Source organism: Nicotiana sylvestris, chromosome 10 (genome assembly GCF_000393655.2).
Source record: "Nicotiana sylvestris chromosome 10, ASM39365v2, whole genome shotgun sequence".
Taxonomy (NCBI): Eukaryota; Viridiplantae; Streptophyta; class Magnoliopsida; order Solanales; family Solanaceae; genus Nicotiana; species Nicotiana sylvestris.
In genome coordinates, this window is record NC_091066.1 from 28,084,507 (window position 1) to 28,102,652 (window position 18,146).

The 18,146-nt window shown below is 41.9% G+C and overlaps 1 protein-coding gene across 1 annotated transcript; it reads right to left on the reverse strand.

Annotated features, from left to right (window-relative positions):
* Nucleotides 1–15,546: 15,546 nt before the first annotated feature.
* On the reverse strand, nucleotides 15,547–16,444 carry LOC138879129 (uncharacterized). Its single transcript, XM_070158714.1, has 2 exons — nucleotides 16,301–16,444; nucleotides 15,547–16,044 (listed from the first exon to the last, which is right to left on the reverse strand). The coding sequence occupies exons 1-2, from the start codon at nucleotides 16,442–16,444 to the stop codon at nucleotides 15,547–15,549; spliced, it is 642 nt and encodes a 213-aa protein (XP_070014815.1).
* Nucleotides 16,445–18,146: the final 1,702 nt, after the last annotated feature.

Consider the following 18,146-nt stretch of genomic DNA (forward strand, 5'->3'; position numbering starts at 1 on the left):
ATGGAATTATCTCATGACATCAACACCTACACTGAAATGTTGCTCGCCCTCGAGTCAACCAACTAAACACTTCCTCATCACGGACCCAACAAGCCACACATTTACAACACACTACATTTATGGCCCTGGTTGATAGCAACAATTAAGCTCTAGCATATGCTGTCAAAATACACTTCCCATACTTATGCCCAATTTCAAAACATCCAATACAGGAACAACATGATTATAACAATCCTAGCCTCGAAAACTAACTTAATGTCACGATGCACCCGAGGCTTGAATACTTAATCTAATAGAGAGGTCTAATAACGTTGCCTATCCTTTGTGAAATCATGTGCCCTCATAATAAAACAAAGAGTAAGCAGTCCACACATCCAAATCACATGATCGAATATAGTTTAAGGACTCACACATAAGAAGAAAAATCACTCTCTCTCAAAGAAGTCACATGCACGCAAAAGGTACCATAGGCTTGCCCATTATGTAAATCTCTACTATTGTAGGCCCTCTCGGTCTAAATCAACTAGGACTTATTATGGTTGTATATCTCGGTCTAACCCTCCTAAGCACTTTAACATATGACGTATTCAATTTTTAAGTGCAATTCCTTCAATCCCCTTCAATCATCACAAGATATTTCACCCTAAAATATTCTCCCTTCTTCTTTACACACTACTTCATATCACATCCACTAGCAAAAATAAGAAACTTTTATTTATTAATTTTTTGTTTGTATTTTTGTTTTGCTGCTACTGAATTTTTATTTAAAGAATAAGTACACATTTATACCTTCTATTGGTTCCACTCAAAATCTACCCATGTTTCCTCATTACTTCTTTATAGCGCTCTCTTTGCAATTCAAGTGCTTTAAGAGGTCTAAGGATCAAAATGATTCAATTAAGAAGAAATAGGGATAAACTTATAATGCGGGTGCCAAAAGAATGGCTTATAGGCTCAAAAGGGCAACTAGGGATTATTTGTGCTAGTCAACAAAACTCAAAAAGATCAAAGGAAGCCTAACATCACTTCTCAAACCGAGCAACACCTAGGATTTCAATTCAATTCATATCCCGGGTAAGTTCTAGACTCAAATACAATGACATGGACTATGAAAGAACTCACTTCACACATGGCACATGACTCCTTGAGGACGGTTTCATTCGGACTCTCAATCAAACAAGTATTCACAGAGCCACGAGATATATTAAGCATAAAGCACAAAGTGAACACCAGTCAAGCAAACGAGAAATAATAGTCATAACACATGCTATTCATTTTTACCAAGGCATCATCATATATTTAAAATTCAGGGTAGGTGAAACACATGCTAGAACCTAAGCATGCAACCATCAAACATGTCAAAAGGTGTACATCACATAAGTTCTTCTCCTTTGTTTCCTACATACTACTCTAAAGTAAAGAAGAATTAAAAAAATCTACTACCCAGTTTAAGTTACATCCCGGGGAAAAGAACTGAGGTACAAAGAAAAACCACGGGGGACTATCACTACCTAAGAAGAAAAGAAGATGTTTTTGTATTTTTCCATTTTCTAGTTTTCTTGTATTTTTTGTTTAGACTTTAATCCCTCAAGAAAACTGTCTAGGAGATTCATCGTCGGGAAAAGTCTATTTTTCTGGTTTTACTATTTTTTTTGAAATAAAATAAAAAGACCAAAAAAATTAAAAAAACTACTGCACTACTCACTACTATTCCAGAGTATCCTAAAATAATAAAACAAGAAGCAAATAATAAAGAAAATAAGAAGCTAGAATTTAAAAATATAAGAAGCTAGAAATTAAAATTATAAGAAGCTAATATGGTTTCTAATCTATTCCTACTATGCACAATGAGAGTTACCACCCCACAATTAAAACATGCAGTGTCTCCAATGCATAATTAAAGTAAAAAGGGTGAATAAGAACTCACCGATAAATTCTCAAGACGATGTCCCTCATCGAAAAGGCCCGGTCAGCCTCCTCCCAATCATCAACATCATCACCCAGATCCTCACTAGTGGCATCAACTGTTGGATCAACCTGCTCCTCGTCATCCTGTACCGAATACTCCGGAGTATTGATATCCTCTTCTAGTGGCACCCCCTGATCCGTAGCTAAACCAACCAATTACTGTGCCGGTAGGTTGAGCGGGAACTGCTCAGTCAACTAAGTCCTTTACTTTGAAGTAGCAGGATGACCCCCAATCCTTAACTGCAAATCCATCATCCCATACAAATGAGCCAAGACGCTCTCATCGTGATCTTGACGCTCCGCTGTAGTCAATGTCGTACCATCTTCCTTATCTGGCCCATGGATAATAGTAATGTTGGTAGCTCGAGGTGTAGCTGGAAGCAAAATGTCAAACTAGGGCTCCTCATCTACCTGCTCTTTATGCAAGTATTGCGTAAGCAGATTCACAAAGAATATCCTAGTAAGCGTGCCCTTTCTAGATTGTGCCATCTGACTACGTACCAATTGACCCACATTCACCGGCCACCCTTTCATCAAGAAATACACTAGACATACTCTTTCTTGGACAACAGCAAAATCATGCTCATACGGAAGTAGTCTCGCGTTCACCAAGCGCAACCACACTTTAGCAATTTTCGTAAACTTCACTTTAGGCAAATAAGTACGATTGTTGTATCTATTGTCCTGTGTCCACATCGCATTTGAATTAACACCACACAGTGTGTGCCTAATATCTTTGTCACTAGGCCGGTCAATAAAGTCACACAACGGGCTATATGGGACATCAGGGGCATCTAAAAATCTACATAATGCAGTCGCCGAAATATCAATCAACCTCTCACGAATAGGTACCAATTGCTCCTTAACCTCAATGTTCCACCCGGCATAAAATTCGCGCACTAAGCTAAAGTTTGCTTCTCCCGAATTTTTAAATACAAAACCCAATCCTAGTTCATGTAATTTTTCCAAAATCTAAGGGTAATGGGACTTCAATTTGTTCTCATCAATTGCAAAATCAAGAAGATATGAGTTTGGGCGACACTTCCTATAAAATGCTCTCCGAGATGGGGGCACACTCTTGATGTCATACTCATGAGTCACTCTCTCTTGAGGTTGTGCCCCGGTAGAAGCAGAAGCCACTTGCTTTCCTTTACCATTGTGACTACTAGACGTAGCCTCAATTCTGGTCCTTTTCTTTGGCGGTGGGCTTGACGAGGTAGCTTTTGCCTTTGATGGTGCCTTGGCCTTAGCCGGTGCCTTAGAACTAGCTGTTGGACGGCCCATATTGCACGTACATGTCAACCATACCAATTGTCAATGCAAGGAAACAACAACTATCACAAAAATAGGTCGGAGTGACCCCACATTTAAAGCTCTAAGATATGCTAATCACTTTAAACCATAGGCTACTTAGGCTTCGCCTTCATCAAGTAAGTGTATTAGCATCAAAATTTCGGCACTACACATAGCTCGTATGTCATTGCAAACACAATTTATCGATCCACCCCGACTTCGTAGTTCACTCCACACTGAGGTTTTCATATAATCATGCTCACCTAACACAAAACAATCAATCCCAGAGACTCGGGCTCTAATTGGGACTAAAATTGCCAATGAGGCAATTTATCGAACACCTTGTATGCATTATTTGCGTGTGAGTTTCTTTGTGGGTGAAGGATTGCTCCACCCTCCGAAATCGGCTTGGGAATCGAGCGTGAAACACTCGTTACAACAATCACAAGATATCCTTTGGGGTATTTGGGGTTGGAAAAGTTTTAGCACAATAACACCATTATTGCACCTTGTAGAACATATTACCCACAAACTAGAATTTATAAGAAAAAGAGAGCATATAAGAGTGAGAAAGAGAACAATATCATACATGAGAATTGAGAAAGAGAGGGAAAGGCAGTGAGGTGGTCCTTGAGAAAGAGAGACGGACTTTGAATTTGCTTTTCTCTTTGGAAACAGGACAGTAAGGCTGGGGAAACTTGGATTCTATTATGTGTTTTATTGTTTTGGGATGAGGTCATGTAAAGGGGGGGGGGTTTATTAACTAAGGGAGGGGTGTGTTAATAATAAAAGAAACCTTAGGTAAAGTGGAGTGTGTGTTTGGTGATGTTGGATTATTTTAATTTAATTGGGAATGGGGGGGGGGGGTTAACCGAGAATATCCAAAAGAATTGAAATAGTTACCTAGGCTTGGCGCGAGGCGGTGTGGGCAGCGGCAATTGAATGTTGCGAGGCACCATTAGGGGCACTGGCCTTAGCACATTGGATAGTGTGAGGCGCCGTGGGAGGCACTGAAAATTTAGTGTGGGGCGGGGTCTGGGGCGTTATAAGGTCACTGCCTCGCTAGGTAATGTGTGGCGTTCAAAACTTACCATTTGGACTTTGCCTCATGATGGCTCGATGTTTTCTTGTTCGTTTTGCAACCTGTTAGCTTGTATAGGACACCCGAGCACATCTTCCTTCCACGTAGCTCCACAACCTATCAAAACTTCAAATTCACACCAAACTCACTTGTTAGTCTGCCTCAATATTAAACAAAAATAAAATTAAAACTAAACTAACTCTACGCTATGAATTGGCTTGCCTCCCAATGAGCGCCTTAGTTAACGTCATGGCATGATGAATACAATAGGACCATGGGTTGCCTCCCAGGAAGCTCCTGATTTAACGTCGTGGCACGACGCAGGCTTTTAGGATTACACTTCACTCACATATTGGGGTTCTTCCAAGTACATCACATCTTTCTCCTCTCTTTTTTTCAATCATTCCAAGATAGTGTTTCAACCTTTGTCCATTCACTTTAAACCTATTCATCCCATCTTCAGACTCAATCTCTACCGCTCCACTTGGGAACATTTGCACCACTCTAAATGGTCCCTACCATCTAGATTTCAGCTTACTCGGAAATAATCTCAATCTCGAGTTGTATAACAACACTAGATCTCTGGGTTTGAAGTTCCTATCTAGAATGTACTTATCATGCATCATCTTCGTCCTTTCTTTATGCAATCTCGTACTCTCGAATGCCTAGAACTGGAATTGCTCGAGTTCATTTAACTCTGTAAATCTACTTGTGCATGCGATTTTCATATCCAAAGTCAACTACCGCAGTACCCATAAGGCTTTATGCTCAAGATCCACCGGAAGATGGCATGCTTTTCCAAAAATCAACTTGTCCGGTGACATACCAATTGGAGTTTTAAATGCTGTGCGGTAAGCCCATAATGCATCATGCAACTTCCTTGCCCAATCAGTCCGAGTCGCATTCACTGTCTTGGTTAGGACACTTTTGATTTCTTTGTTGTACATTTCCACTTGCCCGCTCGTTTGCGAGTGGTAGGGTGTGGCAACCTTATGGCGAACTCCATATTTTATAAACAGCCTTGCGAACACTATTACAAAAATGGGTCCACCATCACTGATTATAGCTCTCGGAGTGCCAAACGTGTGAAAATATTTTTTCTTAGAAATCCTATCACTCTCTTGGCATCATTTGTTGGGAGAGACACCGCTTCAACCCATTTGGAGACATAGTCAACTGCTACCAATATGTATTGTTACCATACGAGCTAACAAATGGTCCCATAAAATCAATCCCCCATTTGTCAAACATCTCCACCTCTTGAATTGTAGTCATCGACATCTCATGACAGCGAGATATATTGCCGGTCCTTTGGCACTCATCACAACTTTTCACCCAGGCATGGGCATCTTTAAATAAAGTCGGCCTATAAAAACCCGACTCCAACACATGCGCAGCTGTCCGAATTCCTCCAAAGTGCCCACTATATGGCGAAGCGTGGCAAGCCTGCAAAACAAAAGGTTGATCTTTCTCGGGGATACACATCCGGATCATGTTATCCACACATATTTTAAAAAGTAAAGGTTCATCCCAGTAACAAGACCAACAATCACGAAAGAACTTTTTCTTTTGGATCGAAGAGAGTTCATAAGGTACAATACTGCTTACCAAATAATTAGCAATATCAGCATACCAAGGCGTCTCCTCCATTGCCACTGCTAGTAATTGTTCAATCGGGAATGTCTCTGTTATATCTTCAACCTCTACTTTCTTTTCAACTCCCTCCAATCTTGAAAGGTGGTCTGCCACTTGGTTTTCCGTTCCTTTCCTATCACGGATCTCCAAATCGAATTCTTATAGCAAAAGAACCCAACGGATAAAGTGTGGCTTTGACTCTTTCTTTGCTATCAAGTATCTAAGTGATGCATGGTCAATATAAACAATTACTTTTGAACATCAAATAAGACCTGAATTTGTCGAATGCAAACACCACAGCCAACATCTCTTTCTTAGTCACGGTATAATTGATTTATGCATCGCTAAGCATTCTACTTGCATAGTAAATTGGATGCACCATTTTGTCCTTTCACTGCCCCAGAATTGCTACTATAGCATAGTCACTCTCATCACACATGAGCTCAAATGGCTCCTCCCAGTCGGGTGCAACGACGATTGGTGCATTCACCAGTCTCTTCTTCAGCTCCTCAAGTGCTAATCTGCAATCATCAGAAAACACAAAGGGGTGATAAAGCAGTTTACATAAGAGGTTAGCAATTTTTGAGAAATCCTTTATAAATCGCCTAAAGAAACCGGCGTGCCCAAGGAAACTTCTTATTGCCTTGACCGAAGTGGGCAGTGAAAACTTCTCAATCATGTCAACCTTAGCATGATCGACCTCAATAACCTTACTTGACACTCGATGTCCTAAAACTATGCCTTCTTGTACCATAAAATGGAACTTCTCCCAGTTCAGCACCAGATTTGTCTCCACACACCTTTTCAACACTCTTCTCAAATTGTGAAGACAGTTTTCGAATGAATTCCCCATCACTGATAAATCATCCATAAAGACTTCCATAATGTCTTCAACCATATCAGTGAAAATGGCTAACACACACCTCTAGAAGGTAGTCGGTGCATTGCATAGGGTAAACGTCATTCTACGAAAGGCAAAGATGCCATACGGACAAGTAAATGACGTTTTCTATCTATCCTCAGGGGCTATTGTGATCTGATTATACCCCTAATATCTATCCAAAAAGTAGAAGTGAGACCTCCCGGTCAATCTATCCAGTATTTGGTCAATGAATGGCAGGGGAAAGTGGTCTTTCCTGGTGGTAGTGTTCAGTTTTCTGTAATCCAGGAAAATTCTCCAACCCGTAACTGTACGAGTAGAGATCAACTCATTATTCTCATTTTGTACAACAGTCATACACCTTTCTTCGAAACACATTGGACTGGGTTTACCGAGATGCTATCCAAGATCGGAAAAATGATGCCCACATCCAACCCCTTAATCAATTCCTTCTTCACCACTTCCTTCATGTTCGGGTTCAGCCTTCTTTGATGTTCCATGGAAGGTTTGTGGGCCCCCTTCTAAGAGAATCTTGTGCATTCAAAAGGCCATGCTGATACCATTTATATCTGTCATGGTCCAATCAATAGCAGTCTTACATTCCTGTAACACCTGTCGGACTTGTTCTACCTGCACAACTAATAAAACATGAAATAATAACATGTAAAGTAGTGTTAGGCCCTAAGAAAGCATACCCGAGGTAAGCTGGAAACAGTTTCAGGTCCAACTGTGGTGGCAAACTCGCTATATTACGTAGGTCATTATGGAACCCAAATTTTCTCCTCTACTTTCCATAAGCAAATATAACTTTAGATTATAGCACTCAGAATAAGGATTGTGGAAAAGTACACTCATCTCTCTCAAAGGAAGGTCACAAGTCCGGCTCTAAGTACCATAAGCTTGCCCCTTATGTGAATTACCACTAATATAAGCTCACTAAAGTCGAAATCATATAGGGCTTTTGCGGGAATGTAATGAAGGCTTTTGTTTCAAGGTAGGATATATCGGTCTATAAAGGTTTCATCTTTCCTTAAGCACTTTATTTTCTCATTTTGGCTCACACTTTCTTGACTCTTTGAGTCATTTTCTTCTTCCTTAGGGGACTAGAGATACACACTGTCACTCTTTTTATTCATGACAATCATTTTTCTTTTTTCTAATCATTCCAACCCTATTGCTTTCATTGAATTCCTTCATTTTTCTATATTATTCACTTTCTTTTTGACTTTTTTGCTTTTCTTTCTTTTTCTTTTTGCCTTCCTTTTTTCATTTTGTACCTTTTATCACTTTTGCATTCCTCGTCTCCTCTTCCCTCCCCCCCCAAACTTATGATTTTGCCAATTGTGCTAAGGAAAGATCGGGTGCCAAGAGAGGGTCATTTTAGAACGGATAAAGGCTTGTATCATGGTTATTAAAAGAACAAGGGCTTTGGCTCAACGGGGTTGACTAGGGATATCATATTTGGTGGGATATGGATCCTTTCAAGTTTTAACTTGGATCAAGGAGAGAGCCTATAATCATTTCTCCAGTCGAGCTACACTTAGAATTTCGCCTAGACAAACATTTAGGGCAAGTTCTAGACTTACTGGCACAGGACTTGGACTTGTAAATCAATATCTCACCTCACAAGCTATTGGATTGCTAAAGAGAACAGAGTCGAGGTCCCACAACAACCCTAGCTAAGATTGAGCAACACAAATGGGTCCCAAAAACCACTCGATGATTGTTTAGTTAACACAAGAGTCTAAAGGTCACAACTAGCACCATTCTTTGTAAATCAATTTGTTTCTAACCATAAGGTCAAAGGTAAATGTGTTAGGCCCAAGTGAAGCTTGCTTGAGACACTTTTATTCATTACTACTATTTACACAAAAACATAAAGAAAACGGACCCAAACCCTTAAGCAAGTTGTCACGCCATCCATCATCGGGAAGAGCCACCCGGTTCACACAAATTCTACATTTGAAAAGAATAGTGGCATTAATAAAACCAAAGGCTTATTGATCACGAAAACTTGTAAAAGTAAGAAGCTACAAATTGAAAAAGAAACTGCTAAATGAAATAAGAAGTTATGCTATTAAGGAAAATTTCAAATGAAGTTATAAAGTAAACTAAGATAATTACACTGAATATGTATAATAGGGGATTGAGGCGAATATACATAAAAGGGGAATAAATATATACATGGAAAGGTAACCTTATAGACATACCAAAAGTAAAAAAAAAAGTACAAAAATACAGAAAATAGTATCAAGGTTATTACAGACCAATTATCCAAATCATCATCAAAATAAGGCCACCCTCAAATAAAAATTAGCATTGTCCACAATGCTATCAGCAAAAATAGAATAGGAGAAGGGTAGAGAGTAAAGAAAACTCCCTATGATGCCTCTGTCTGCATAGGGTCACTGGCTGGTCCTGTGGCTGGCCTGAGTCACCTCTCTTGGGGTCCTCCAGCTCAATCTCCAAACCCTCAGTCTGGGGGATCACCCCTCTTCTCACCGGTTCTCTGTCATCCTCCTGTTCTGGTCCCTGTGCTGCTGGAACTTGCTCCTCCAAGAGTAAGTCCAGTGGGATGTCTCCAGCTGATCTAATCTTCTCAACCTCCTTCCTCAGCAGCTTTACCGACTCCTTTGAGGCTCGAGTCTTTTTCATTTTCTTCATTTGTTTGTCCAGGTCCTCGATTTCTTTTCCCTGTGCATCCAAAGTGGCCATGATAAGCTTCTGGTTGTCCAGGAGCTTTTTCTAGTTGTGTAGAAGCTCCTTTAGTGATTCCTCCACTGAAGCAAGCACCTGAGGCTGTGCTGGAGCTTACTGAGTTGCCACTGCGCTGAATAGGATAGAAAGCTTTGATGTAGCTGCCTGCATCCAGTTGTTGATGCTGGATAGAGTTTGATTAACCCGCAGTGCAGTCAGAGGGTATGCTGATGACAAAGGCAATGAAGTAGGAATAGAAGCAGATGGTCCGGAGGGAGGATGTGGCATGACATAGGAAGGCTCGAAAACAATGGCCACCACCCCTAGCTCTTCAGATTGGCCAGTGGAAGTGGTGGCTATACGGACCCAGAAGGTTGTACCAGGAAAATGGCCTTTTTGGTTTCACTTTGGTGTCAAAGTCCCTTCCTTCTACTTCCTGATCCTCTAGGTACATGGTAAGGAAGTTTGGGAAAGGATATGAGCTCTCATCCTTGCAAACCGCTCTGGTATTCACCTTGGCCATAATATTCCTGATGTTGATCGGGTATCCCGCCATGATAGCCCCCACAATAATAGCCCGGGAGACCCGCATATCACTGTCATGTGTAGTAGGGTCTAACCGGATTTACACGAAAGTTTCCCACCCCTTCGCTTCGAAGCTCAGAGTGTTCCTATAGATCGGGACCCCATGTGTCAGCCAAGCTAGAGTAGTCCTAGGAATAGCAATCACCGATGCAAGCCAAGGGCAGGCTAACTCATCTATAGCCACCTTCTCTAGATACAGGGACTCATCCTCATCATTGAACCCAGCATAGTCATTTAAAGTCTTGCCATCAAACATAACCTTCTTGTTGCGGACTTTGGTCAAGTACGTGCCCTTTTTGATATGGGCGACATTTGCATAAAATTCCTTGACCAAATGTTCATTGGCATCCGGTAAGTTGCTGGTGAAGAACTCCCACCCCACTCTCTCGTTGAAGTGCCTCTTGACACTAGGGTTGTGGGGTATCAGATCTCGCTCAATGAACACCCTCTCAATTTTAAGTGAACTTTGAGGCCACCACTCCTGGAACTTGTGGTGGGCTTTCTCACTCACAAACCGGTCTTGTCATACCACAGGGTTCCTTGATCTCACCAACCCCCCTATTTGGGTGTCACCACCCCTTCCGTCATCAGGGATCTCAGCATCAACATCAATGGGATCCGCTGGTGAGGCCAAAGGTGTAGTAGGTGGAGAAGCAAATGCTAAAACCTCACTACTTTTCTCTGAGCCATCGGGTCAGTAGAAGAAGAGGGTATGGCTCATCTCCCAACTGGAATTTCCCTTGAAAGTCTGCCAGAACATGGGTTGACACCGAGTCTCCTTCCGAAACTTCCAGGGAAGGCATATACTCACTACCATCAAAATGGGATGCGGCTTTGTCCGCAGCTTAGATGGTTTTCCGCATCTTCCCTATAGATTTCTGGACCACTAGTGGTAACTTGGTCCTTCATTGTCCTCATTTTCCCCTGCATCGGGAGGATTCAACCCTCCCTTTTGGCTTATCATTTCTGCCTCTAGATCGACCATTGGCTGCATACACAATCAGTGAAAGCTCATTAGTATTGGTATTCAAGGGAATATCAGATGAAACAGATAAATGAATACAGTATTTACAGCACAGTGAACCGCTGTCAGCGGAAAAAGGTATGCGACAGGCTATCGCTGTCCGCAAAAATTGGGCCGTGGCCACAGAAGACTAGGGTTCAGACTACCCAGTCTCTGAAGCTTGACCACCGCTAACAGCGGAATTTTAGGCGCAGCCACGAAAACTGCACTGCTGTCCACGTAAAAACGAACGCGGCCGCGGACCTAACTGATCAATTCTCTCAAACTCTGTAACGCTGACCGCGGAAAAGCATCACATCCGTGGACTTACAAGTAACTCAGTTCTCACAAACATGAACACGAGCAACGTAATTTGGACTGTTGTCCGCGAAATTTAAGACCAGACATGCATTTTTGACTTCTCTTAGACCTAGGTTTCACTTTTTAGCCATTAACATGTATAATGAACACCCTTACCTCCTATTAGACATGCACAACAAGTACTCACATGAATGTTTTAGCATCATAGCCCAGTATTTGCATCTAGTTAACCCTAATTACAAAGAAACAGTAAAATAAAGGTGAAAGAAAACAAAGGAATAAAATTAATGCAAATATTTGAGTATACCAGTAGTGAGATGTGTAGAAGAAGAATGACTCTTGAATAATTGAGATTGAAAGACCAATAAAATGATGATGAATAGTGCTTTAGGTTCAGAGAAAGTCTAGGGTTCGAAAAGGGTAAAAGGAGAAGGGACCTTCTATTTATACTAACAGTACCGGGACCCACAAACCTATCTGAGCGCGATCCGCGGAATTCCATTGCGGTCCGTGATTTTACCTGATTTGATGAGCAGCAGGTTCCATAACACCGCTGAGAGTGGAAAAGTGGGCGCGACCGCGGAACAAGGCCCACTCACCGCGAAAATGCCATCGCGGTCGCGGTTGAAACTTCAGAGAGGTCACATTTTGGAATTTTCAAGTCCGCGTCCGCTAGAGAATCACGCCCCCACGAGAAAGCTTCTGCTGCCCACAGAATTTTGAGCGCGGTCACCGGTCTAATTACATACTTAGCCAAAATTTCCAGTATTAGTCCTGCACTGCATGAAAAATTCCTACACAAATCTCATAACCAATTAGTCCAAAACAGATCCTACACTAAGGAGAAAATCAAAAAGAAAGAAAAACACATGGGTTGCCTCCCAAGAAGCGCCTGATTTAACGTTGCGGCACGACGCATGTTACCATCATCATTTGAAATTGATCAAGGCCACCACATGGCTTTCATCAATTTTTGCCAAATAGTGTTTGACTCGGTGCCCATTAACTCTGAAAACTTCACCATTTTTATTCTTTAAATTAAGAGCACCAAATGGAGTTACATGTACCACTTCAAAAGGGCCACTCTATTTTGACTTGAACTTTCCCGGAAACAGTCGTAACCGAGAGTGGAATAAAAGAACCAAGTTACCTTCCTTGAATTCCTTACTCCGGACATACTTGTCATGTAAGTACTTCATCTTGTCCTTATACAAGGACGAGCTGGAATAGGCATGAAATCGGAACTCATCTAGTTCATTGAGTTGCTCTACCTGGAGATTTGCTGCAGCATCCCACTCAAGATTTAACCGCTTCAAGGCCCATATGGCCTTATGTTCTAACTCAACCGGAAGATGGCATGCTTTCCGAAATACCAACCGGTACGGAGACATACCAATTGGAGTCTTGTAAGCAGTCTTGTAAGCCCATAAAGCATCATCCAGGTTCCTTGACCAATTAGTCCTATTTGCATTGACAGTTTTTGACAATATGCCCTTTATCTCCTTGTTGGAGACCTCAACTTGTCCACTAGCCTAAGGATGATAAGGGGTTGATACCTTGTGATTGACACCATACTTTGCAAGCACAGTGTCAAATGCCCTATTGTAGAAATGAGAACCCCCATCACTGATGATTGCTTGAGGAGTACCAAACCATGTGAAGATATTTTTCTTGAGAAACGCCACCACACTTCGGGCTTCATTGTTAGGCAAAGCCACGACCTCAACCCACTTGGAAACATAATTAACGACCACCAGAATGTAAGTATTGCTACACAAACTCACAAAAGGCCCCATGAAGTCTATGCCCCACATGTTAAAAATGTTAACCTCAAGAATAGTGGTGAGAGGCATTTCATCCTTCTTGAAAATTCCACAAGCTCTCTGACACATCACATCTCTTAGCAAGCTCACCAACATCTTTATACAGTGTAGGCCAATAAAATCCACAGCTTAGAACCTTTGAAGCAGTTCTCTCCCCACCATGATGACCACCGTAGGATGAGGAATGGCAAGCATCAAGAATACCCATTTGTTCCTCCTCCGGAACACATCTCCGGATCACACCATCATTACAAATCTTGAAAGATATGGCTCATCCTAGTAATAATCCAAGCTGTCCTGTTTATGCTTCTTCCTTTGGTTAGAAGAGAGCTCACTCAGGATAATGTCGGTCACAAGAAAATTGGCCATATCGGCGAATCAAGGCATATTATTCAAAGAAACGAAGAGGAGTTGTTCATCCGGAAATGAATCATTAATTTTGAGGCCATTATGAGGCCCCTCCTCCTCCTCCAAGCGGACAAGTGGTCCGCCACTTGATTTTACACCCTTTTCAATTAATAATCTCAAGGTCAAACTCTTGAAGCAAAAGAACCCATCTCATCAACCTAGCCTTAGAGTCCTTCTTTGTCATCAAATAACGGAGTGTTGCATGATCGGTGTGCACAATAAATTTGGTACCCATGAAATATGGCCTGAACTTTTCCATGGAAAAGACAATGGCTAGTAACTCTTTTAAGGTCACAGTATAATTGACTTGGGAATCATTCATCGTTTTGCTTGCATAGTAGACTAGATGAAATATTTTGTTGATCCTTTGCCCTAAAACCGCTCCTACCGCAACATCACTAGCATCATACATGAGCTCAAATGGCAAGCTCCAATTGGGTGTGGTGATGATGGGAGTGGTAGTCAATCTATACTTGAGAAGCTCAAAAGCTATCATGCAATCATCATTAAACACAAACTTTGCATCCTTTTCCAACAACTTGCATAAGGGATTTACCACCTTTGAGAAATCTTTGATGAACCTTCGGTAGAACCCCGCATGCCCAAGAAAGCTCCTAAACCCCTTGATGGAAGTAGGAGGAGGGAGTTTTGAAATCACTTCAATCTTCGCTTTGTCCACTTCTATACCTTTGTTTAAGATCTTATGGACGAGGACAATGCCCTCCTTGACCATAAAGTGGCACTTTTCCCAATTAAGCGCTAGATTTGTCTCTTCATATCGGGCCAACACTTTGTCAAGATTACACAAACATTCTTCAAAAGAGTCACCCACAATACTAAAATCATCCACGAACACTTCCAAGAAGTCCTCCACCATGCCCATAAATATAGCCATCATACACTGCTAAAAGGTAGCCGGTGCATTACACAAACCAAACGGCATCCGTGAGAATGCAAAGGTGCCATATGGACATGTGAAGGTGGTTTTCTCTTGGTCCTCTAGTGCAATCAAAATCTGGCTATAACCTGAGTACCCATCCAAAAAGCAATAGTAGGAACACCCGGCAAGTTTATCCAACATTTGGTCAAGAAAGGGTAATGGAAAATGATCTTTTCGGGTCACTTTGTTCAGCTTTCAGTAATCCATGCATACCCTCATCCGATGACATTCCCAGTGGGGATCTACTCATTTTGCTCATTAGTGACCACATTCATACCCCCTTCTTTGGCACACATTGTATCAGCAAAGTCCATGTACTATCCAAAATGGGGTACACAACCCCTGCATCTAGTCACTTGATAAATTCCTTCTTGACAACCTCTTACATCGCCTCATTCAACCTCCTTTGATATTCTACGGAGGGTTTGGCATCATCCTCAAGTATAATCTTGTACATGAAAAAGGCAGAGCTTATCCCCCGTATATCAGCTAGAGTCCATCCAATTGCTTTCTTCCTTCTTTGGAACACCTCAAGGGTGGCATCTACCTGCACAATAGTTAAGCACGAAAAAAGAATAATAGGTAAAATTGAACAAGGGCCCAAGAATTCATACCTAAGGTGTGGAGGCAAAGGCTTCAACTCCAATACGGGAGGTTCCTCGATTGAGGGCTTTGTTGGTGGAGTCTTTCTGTTCTCAAGATCCAAGGAAAGTTTACGGGGCTCATATGAGTAAGAACCCATTCCTTGCAAAGCATTGGCATACTCTACCAAGTCTTCATCCTCAGTCACATCATCGTTCAACAATACAGCTTCCAAAGGGTCCTCCACATTGATTATGGCACTCATGTCATCAACTATCACCTCTGTCATAAGATCCACAAAAGAGCAAACCTCGGTACTATTCGGCTGCCTCATTGATTGCAAACGTGGAAGATAACTTTTTCGTCACCCACCCTGAAGGTGAACTCCCCTACTTCCACATCAACCAATGCCTTCCCTATTGCTAGGAAAGGCCTTCCCAATATTATCGACACCTCATAGTCTACTTCGCAGTCCAGAATTACAAAGTTCGCGGGAAGTATAAACTTGTCGACCCGCACACGAACATCATCAATAATACCAAGCAGCCTCTTTATTGTTCGATCTACCATTTGCAATCTCATTGAAGTAGCTCTCAGTTGACCAATACCCAAAGTTTTGAATACAGAGTAAGGCATCAAATTTATACTTGCTCCCAAATCACACAACGCCTTTGCAAAATCTGCACTCCCAATGGTACATGGAATGGTAAATGCGCTGGGATCCTCAAGCATTGGAGCCATCGAGTGCACAATGGCACTCACTTCATGAGTCATTTTTATGGTCTCACAATCCATAGATCTCTTTTTAGTTACCAAGTCTTTCATAAACTGGCATATCCCGGCATTTGCTCAAGAGCTTCCACCAAGGGCAAATTGATCGACAAACTTTTCATCATCTCAATAAACTTCTTGAAGTGGTTTTCATTCTTCTGCTTTGCAAGTCTTCAAGGGCAAGGTGGAGGAGGCCTTGGAAATGGAGCCTTGGCTTTAGGAATTACCATTTCTGGTATGTCTATCATGTTTCCCTAGACGGGTTCACGTCATTTTGGGTCTCCTCCTTATTGTCATGAATATTAATTCTCACCTCACCATCCAACTTCTCTTCACTCACTTGCTCATCAACTATTGGATCATCGTCATTTTGCACTTCAACATCTTCACTCACAACTTTCTTTTGCTTGGAGGTACTTGCTTCACCACCTCTACCGCTCCTTATGGTCACCGCCATTGCATGGGCGGTATTGTTCCCACCCTTCGGGTTTAATACCGTGTCACTATGTAGTGCCCCCTTAGGGCGAGTGTTCAATGCTTATGAAATCTGGCCAAGTTGGACCTCCAGATTGTGGATAGAGGTATTATGGGACGCCAATTGGGCATCAGAGTCGGCGTTTTTCTTCATCATTTGCTCAAACATTGACTCAATCTGTCCCATCTCATTGTTGGACAAGCTAGGACCTTGGGACGAAATGGAGGCGGTTGTTTGGTTGTTGAAACATTGGAGGCCTTTGAAAGCCCGGCCCCCGATTACCTTGATTACCATTATTCTACCCCCCTTAGTTGTTGTTGCTATCCCAATTGTCCTGGTTACCTTGGCTGCCCCAATATTGGTTGTTGTTCTCCCAGTTGCTTTGGTTATTGTTGTTTGCATTATTCCAATTTCCTTGTTGATTTTGATTTCCCCAATTTCCTTGGGATCTCCACTGTTATTGTTGATTCGGAGCATTACCCCATTGTCCTTGGTAATTGTTCACATACTGAACCTCTTCACTTTGCTCATCATACCCATCATCTTGGTTGTAACCACTACTACCTTGCTCATATTTATCTTGATTGCCTTGCATTTTTTGACCACGTTGTCTCCTCTTGTTTACCAATATGTTAACCCCTTCCATTGTGTTTACTTGCTTTGGTCCCTAAATCTGCTGAAGTTGTGCTTTAACTAACTGGTTCATGGTTGTTTTCAACTCAGCTATGGCTTGTTCGTGATCTTGAAGTTCCTTGTGAAGATTTATGACATGAGGGTCCCCGTGAGGAATATTTGCTCGACTCTACCAGGCTGAGGAAGTGTCAGCCATCTCATCAAGAATGTCACAGGCCTCGGCATATGGCAGCTTCATAAAATTACCCCCTGCTAGCTGGTTTACCACACATTGATTGGCCGTATTTATACCCCGATAAAATATTTGTTGGATCATTGCTTCAGTCATATCATTGTTAGGGCATTCCTTGACCATAGGTCTATATCTATCCCAGATTTCATGAAGGGGTTCATTTGGCTCCTGTTTAAAACCTAAGATCTCATCCCATAATGCAGCCATATGTCTCGGTGAGATAAACTTGGCTATAAAATTTTCACCCAACTTATCCCACGTAGTGATGGAATTGTTGGGGAGTCTTTCGAGTCAGTCCAAAGCTTTCCCTCTAAGTGAAAAAGGGAACAATCTTAGTCTCAATGCGTACTCCGACACATTTGTATGCTTGCTTTCCCAGCAGGTATCCACAAAGCCCTTTAGATGTTTATATGCATTTTGATGGAGAGCGGCTATGAAGTACCCTCTTTGCTCCAATAAGGTCAACATGACATTTGTAATTTGGAAATTTCTCACCCGGATTCGAGGTGGGACAATTGCACTTGCGTATCATTTGGAAGCACCCGAGGAGCTGGGGGAGGGTCTGGAATGTCCTCATTGACCTGGTGGCCTTTTCTTTGAGCTTGAGGTACTAGAGGCACCTCATCTTCAGCATTATCATCTACCTCCTCCCCGGGAGAACATTTCTGATAGGATCATTATTTGCCATTTTGTACCTGAATCGATTAACTCACACAAGTTAGTAAAATATAAGGAAAGAAAAATAAGACACACAACTAGTCAGATAGATAGCCAAAACCGTTTAACTCCCCGGCAATGATGCCAAAAAGTGATCGGCTC

Bases quoted from the DNA above. Each gene is read 5' to 3' on its own strand.
- LOC138879129 (XM_070158714.1), bottom strand. From the start codon at position 16,444: ATGGCGGTGACCATAAGGAGCGGTAGAGGTGGTGAAGCAAGTACCTCC. The intron at 16,045-16,300 runs GTGAGAATTAAT...GGGATATGCCAG, and splicing joins AAGAGAAGTTGGATGGTGAG to TTTATGAAAGACTTGGTAAC.